Raw genomic sequence first — 7273 nt, forward strand, 5'->3', positions numbered from 1 at the left:
TATACAACACTTACTCCAAATAATACGAAAATCAAAAAGAAACTAAAATGAAATCAATCTTTAATTCCAATAACAGTCAACACTTGACTTTGACTTTGACTTTGGAAAACACGGGGTGTTACAATAACCAACAGGTTCGGGCATACGCGTTGACCTAGAGGACTCACGCTTCCACTGGGATGCAGCTCCTAACATTCGTCTCTCTAGTCTTCGCGCAGCCTGAGTCGTTGTTATGGTCGTGTCCTTGGTGAGAGCTTTTGTAAACCATTTTATAGAGTGGAACAGTTGATTAAGGTATGGGTTTCACCCCTGGCTTAACAACTTCGTTCCCATTGGTGGTGGCGCTCATCGAATTAAATTCGAGAGTTCCACTAGAATTTTGAAATGGAGACCTTTTGTCGAGATGCGGATGTCACTCCTGGCTCGACGAAGAGTTCTCGTGCTAGGAAGATACGCTGAGTGAGCGACCTTATCGAGAGTTCTTGGTTTTCACACCTGGTCTCGACTAGATCACTCGGTTTTATTGTACGAGTAGTTTTGAAAGCATGTGTATTGTGTCGGCCTTAGGAAAGGCTAAGTAACATTCTAGCCTTAGGAAAGGCTCTTTGTGTGAAGCTGTAGTATGCGGTGTTCACACAATAGTTGTAACTTTCAACAAATTGGATCGAGGGTAGCAAGTTGGCCCAAACAAACCCTAACGAGTTCGTAAGAGTCGGCCTGTAGGTACTTAGACTATAGACTAGGTCAATTTTTCTAAGACATCGACCCGGACTAGGTCGAGTCTCAAACTTTGCCTAATTCCCTATAGTTATGGCTCTGATACCAATCTGTCACACCCCAACCGATGGCGGAATCATCGGGGCGCGGCACTAGGCGAATCAGATTGCTCAAGAGAATCCATAACAACTATATTGCGATAATATTTATTACATTTGTCATCCCATACTAACAAACAATACAATCACGTAAGTTATCACGGATTTCTTGTCCTCTCGAACAATTCAAATCCGACAACCTAGATTTTAGATGCGTTTCTAGACTTCCTAGCTTGATTTGATGTAAACTTCGGCTAAACCTGCAACATACGTTAAAACTTTGTCAATACAAAAGTATTGGCGAGTATACAGGTTTGATATGTGTAGTATGATAGATTAAAAGTGCTGCGAATTTCCACATGCATAAACGTAATACACGACATATATACTCACAAAACTGATACTACCAGCTAAGTCCTCGATGCTCGACTCTGGCATAACTAGACCCCGTCGGGTGGAATAGTACTATACTAGTTGTTGGTGGGACGTCACGAGTATAAGTCCTAGCATACATGCAACTAGCATCACGTATATCTATGCAAACAGTTATTCGCAAGTGATAAATTGTCAAATTGAATCATTCGTTTGATAAGTTCGGTTGTTATGGAACGTATGTTACACCCAAAATTCGATAAAAGGGGTCAAGTATACTCACAGCGCGTTTTCGGTTAGGTTTGCGGAACCGGTGCCGGAGAATATCCTGATTTCAGATAATTTACGTGAGTGACATGTTACTATGCGTTAAACGGTATTGATTTGCGTGAAATCGGGCAAAATTGGGTTAAAAATCGGACAAAATGGTGAAATTGGGCTGGCCCAGTCGAACAGACTTGGTCGGTCGGATGGGCCTGATCGATCGGACGGCCTGACCGATCGAATGGGCCATTCGATCGAATGGGCCACTCGATCGATTGGCCTGTTCGATCGATTGGCTGTTCGATCGATTGGGCCACTCGATCGACTGGCTGTTCGATCGATTGGGCCACTCGATCGACTGGCTGTTCGATCGATTGGGCCACTCGATCGACTGGCTGTTCGATCGATTGGGCCACTCGATCGACTAGCTGTTCGATCGATTGGGCCACTCGATTGGCCATCCTGTTCGGCTGTTTTCGATGATTTTTCGAGCGTTTTTCGGCGTTTTGGGTTAGGACGTTACGATGAGGTGTTAAGCAACTGAAATCCCGTCGATTCCGACCTGTTTTAACGGCCGGGAATCACCCCGTTCGTCGGAACTGGTCGTTTTTGTCGGTTTTTCCGTGTTTAACCCGAAATCGATCATTTTATCACTAGAAATCAGATCCTAGACCAACACAACACTAAGAAATGTGTAGGAGATCGGTCTAAGTTCTGGTTTTACCATTTTTTATGTATAGATCTGATGTAAAAACCTTGATTTTACTTAGGAAATGCCCTAGATCTAAGTTGTTCTTGATGATATGAGGTCAACACTTTGAAGTTCATAAGAACTTGTGATGAAATCAGTCAGAACATCTCAGATCCATGACCATCTTAATAGGAAAACACTGATTTGGTTGAGATTCATGAAGAATCGTACGTAAATCATCCGAATCTGAGTTGTTCTTCATGGGATGACATCACCTTTGAAGAACTTTGTGGTGACATCACCTTAGAACAGCCCAAATCCGTTGATTTCACGGTTGAAAATTGGGATTTGAAAGATAGAAAGATGAAGGATTGCATTTGGATCAAGAAAGTACAAGATTCGGGTTGAAAACTTACAAGAATCGGAAGAAATCGAGTGATTTGAGGGCTGGAGCGTCTTGGTCGGTTAGGAGCAGCAACACAAGTGTTTGGGAGTGAATGGAGGGGTATTTATAGGCAAGGAAGGAGAAAGGAAGGCAAAACAGTGACTGGATCGGCTGGCCCAGTCGATCGGCTGGCCCAGTCGATCGGTTGGCCCAGTCGATCGGCTGGCCCAGTCGATCGGTTGGCCCAGTCGATCGGCTGGCCCAGTCGATCGGCTGGCCCAGTCGATCGGCTGGCCCATTCGATCGGACTGGCCCATCCGATCGGCTGGTCCATCCGATCGGCTGGTCCATCCGATCGGACTGGCCTATCTGATTGGGCCGGTCTGACCAATTGGACTAGCCTGATCGAATTGATCCGTTCGGAAGCCTTTTGATCCCGTTTTTGGTGCGATTTCGACGGTTTGAGCCATATTTTCATATATTTATATAATTATTAAATTATTTATTATTATTAATCACAAAAGGGCCGTATATACGTATTTATGTATCCAATTCTCAGTGCGGTGATCGAGTTACGCGTGCCTTCGAGTGCGTTCTTCGATGTGATGTGCCACAATGATTATCGGGGCACCACTTACTCATATTGCCATCATCGTCATGACGGTTAGAGTCATAGTACTCACCCGATAACCCTCGTTAGCGTTGATTACTCACATTTTGACACCTCACGCTCATCGAGAAGGGTAGTTTAGGCCCATATTCGACATCATCGTGAGTGTTATGCAAAATAGGTTTGTAATAGCGATAGAATATGCGTAATTATTCGATTATACTTCGATTTAGCGATAAAATTGGTATGATTTCATTATGATCCGAATCTCCGGTGCTAGGCGTAACGAGTGTGTCGAGTAGTAACAACGCACGAAGGTGCGGGTTGTTACACTTATAGTCATGGAAGCTTTTTCTTGTATAGTCTCTAAAGCGTGTGACTCGGGGAGATTAAAAGGGGTTAAACTCCCTAACGGGGGCCCGGTGATCTCGCACCTATTATATGCCGATGATGCTTTGAATATAGGGGAGTGGGAGGAGGAGAATATAATATCGGTGGCTAGAATTTTGGGGGTTTTCTACGCATGTTCAGGGCTGAACATTAATATTCTCAAATCTAACTTATTGGGTGTGGGAGTTGAAGAAGGTGAAATTTCTCGAATGGCGTCGGTTGTGGGATGTAAGAAAGGGGACTTCCCTTTTAGTTACTTGGGGATCCCCTTAGGTGCTAATATGAACCGGGTGAATAATTGGGACCCCATTGTGAAGATCTTCAAAAATCGGCTAGCCTCGTGGAAAGCTCATACTCTGTCGATCGGTGGTCAGGTGGTTCTCATTAAACTGGTGTTAGAAAGTCTCCCAATTTATTATCTATCTATTTCTAAAGCTCCGGGCAAAGTGGTTGATAAACTGGAGTCCCATATGAGGAACTTTTTACGGGGTGGCTCGGAGGGTATTAGGAAGATGCATTAGGTAGCGTGGGACAAAGTTACTCTCCCAAAAAAACTCGGTGGGCTCGGTATTTGTAAGCTCAAAACGGTGAATGACGCTCTCTTGACGAAGTGGGTGTTGAGATTTATGGTAGAAGATGAGAGCCAATGGAGGAGAGTTGTTATGGCTTGTCATGGAAATAGTAGGAAGTGATCGTGTTTACCTTCTAAATCGGGGATGTCGGGAGTTTGGAAAAACATCACGAGAATGGAGTCTAAAGTTTTGTTAAAGGGTAAAAGAATTCATAGTTTCATTAAAGGAATCTTGGGGGACGGGTATAGAATTCGATTCTGGATCGATCTTTGGTATGGCGACTCCCCTCTTATGTTTAAATGGCCGAATCTGTTCGTGTTAGATAAAAATAAAAGTTGTTGGGTGAATGACCGTTTACCGGCTGCTGGGTTGGGTGGCTCTTTGAATTGGGAGTGGATCAGATATCCGGTTACCCTGGTAGAAATGGCTGAGTTGTCCGATTGTTCGGCTGTGCTGGCTGATACCATCCGGTCAGCGGAAAAGGATAGTTGGTGTTGGCTTCCAGATGCTTCAGGTAAGTTCTCTACGTGGTCCTTAAAGAATTGGCTATGGATCCGTCAATTCCGGAGAGTGTTTATTCGGCAAAAGGTTGTAAGTGGATCCCGACTAAACAAGCTTTGGCCAGGAGAAATATATCTGTAGACTCTGAAGAATGCGTTCTTTGTGGGGAGGTGCTCAAATCCGTTGATCACCTATTCACGGCTTGCATTACCTCTACTCGGGTTTGGAATAGTTTAAGTGAATGGGCAAAACTCCCGCCTATTTATGCTTTTATTATTCAAGGATCTGCTGGATTATTACAAAAGTATCGGCGAGGAGATCGTCCGTGGGCTCGTGGTGGTGACTTGTTGGTGCTTATGTGTAACGCTCCGCTTTTTCGTAACTTTCCATAATTAGAAAGCACGTCTTGTATTTTTTTTGGAAACTTGTAATTCTTGTTATCGTATTTCATTTCGTACCATTGTAAATCTGAGACTTCGATCGTAATGAAATTATATTTTTTATACATGCTTATACGTGTTGCAATACTCGGGTTATGCATTACCAATCTTGAATGCATATGCGCAACCGATACTCGACCTACAGGTACTCATAACTTATACATGCTTGTTAACTATTAAATACGTGGTTAGTTCTAATAATAAAATAGGGGGGGGGGATATTCCACGGTCCTCCCAACCGCCGAGGTGATCCCACCTCGCAGACCGCCACCCAGCAAGCCTGAGTCTGGGGGTAAATCCGCTACCGTAGGGGCATTGGGAGCGAGCAAGACTCGAACCCGCCACCTCCGGGTTAAAATGCGGGCTGGTGGCCATTGGGCTGACACCCAATGGTTTTCTAATAATAAAATAATAATAATAATAATAATAATAATAATAATAATAATAATAATAATAATAATATACTATAACTAATAACATAATAATAATAATAAAATCTCCAATAATATTCTAATAAAATGTTAGATGTAGACGTAATGTTGAAAAAATAATAATAATAAAATAAATCAAAGATACATGCTTAAAGTCAGTAGCATTCGGAAGCTGCCAAAATCATGTGTCAAACAACCTATTTTGTTTATTGTTAAAAAACCTACCATTTGATGTTTTAGTTAGTTAAATATCCTAATTTAATAATTTAATAATGTGTATAATACCAATCCATTATGTCACACAATCAACAAACATGAAAGATATTTAAGGCTGTATTCAGCCATGCGATCGCAGCCTATGACAGATTTTAGTTGTCTTTTTTATTAGTTCAACCCTCAACTAATTGCTATTAATTCCATCCAAATAAACCCTAATCCTTCTCTGTAAATACCACTCTAATCGCAGCCACTTTTCCACTTTTACAACCCTTAAACACACTCAAAAACCTCTCAGGAAATACAAGTTCGAGCAGATTCAGCAAGCTTCACAAAAGTGAGCATAACTCACTCGTTTCTTGTCCGTTTTACCTCATTCTTTTTCCTATGTGCTTGGATTGACCTTAACTTCGATTCCATGGGTTTTTTCACAGTAAATAAGTCCCTGGAACGTCGCCAAAAAGGATCCAAAGTTCACTGTTCATTTCTGATTTCATCTAATCTTTACTAAACTTGTTCAACTTGAGTCTAACTCATCTCAAACCTATGTCCTTATGCTTATAACCACTTCTATGGTTAGTTAGGCTTAAAAACAAGGTTGAGACATTTAAAATCAGTGGTTAAATGTCACAGCCCCCGATCCCTTCTTCCCGGGAACGGGCGGCCGTGAGCCAGTTTCGGTGGTATCACATTTATTTATCCAATTTGGCAGCGGAAATTTTCATCAGGACCGTAGTTAGGAAATATTTTAATCAGAGTAAACCACCATGTTTTATAACATTAAACATATGGGTAAAACCCAAGTTTTCAATACACGCGTTTCATAGGAATAAATCCTATTTATTTGAATAAAAACATCCATTTTATTATTAGGTAACTTTATTGCCACTTTTCCAAGCCTCCAGTGCTGTCCAACTAGCTTCTATTTGGCTTTCACATTTTGTTACCTGAAACGCGTTTTAAAAACATTTTGTCAGTGGGAAATACTGGTGAGTGATTCCCAGTTTAATCAAGTTTAAGTAAAAACCAATTTGCAGTATTGAGGGCACATCCGCAATTACATTTGTATCCAAGACATCACAATTAACATCAGTGGTACGGTCATACTCAACATATGGGATGTTACCACGCCAGTAACCCATTTTGTATACAAAACCCCAACATACCCACTATAATTGTATTCTTTACAAATACTCAATAACTGCTTTGTATATATTTAATTAAGTGAGGTTTTGTAAAAACAGTAAACAAAAAAGGTTTACAAAAAGTGAATCAACTCACATTGCTGTTTTAGGTTTTTCGTAAGGGTTTCCTGGAGATAATCTATAAATTACACAAATGCACGTGTGTTAGTATAATAACCCATTTTAACATTAGTAATACCCTCCCCGAGACGGCATTCCAACGACTACGTCGGGCAGAACCACGACAGCCGTTACGGAACCCTAGATCAATCGGGCAGCGTATCTAATACGTCTCCAGGGGTTATAATACTTACATCGTAGCAGAACCTCGCTATTTTAGGGGGTATAATGCCCGGGTATAGTAACGCCACTACAGAAATTAAGAAAGAAAGAAAGTTGTGA

At 41.7% G+C, this 7273-nt stretch overlaps 1 protein-coding gene across 1 annotated transcript; it reads left to right on the forward strand.

Moving 5' to 3' along the window:
• Positions 1-3478: 3478 nt before the first annotated feature.
• On the forward strand, positions 3479-4048 carry LOC110876573. Its single transcript, XM_022124740.1, has one exon. The coding sequence runs from the start codon at positions 3479-3481 to the stop codon at positions 4046-4048; it is 570 nt and encodes a 189-aa protein (XP_021980432.1).
• Positions 4049-7273: the final 3225 nt, after the last annotated feature.

This window comes from Helianthus annuus, unplaced genomic scaffold (assembly GCF_002127325.2).
Source record: "Helianthus annuus cultivar XRQ/B unplaced genomic scaffold, HanXRQr2.0-SUNRISE HanXRQChr00c211, whole genome shotgun sequence".
Classification (NCBI taxonomy): domain Eukaryota; kingdom Viridiplantae; phylum Streptophyta; class Magnoliopsida; order Asterales; family Asteraceae; genus Helianthus; species Helianthus annuus.

Bases quoted from the DNA above. Each gene is read 5' to 3' on its own strand.
- LOC110876573 (XM_022124740.1), top strand. From the start codon at position 3,479: ATGGAAGCTTTTTCTTGTATAGTCTCTAAAGCGTGTGACTCGGGGAGA.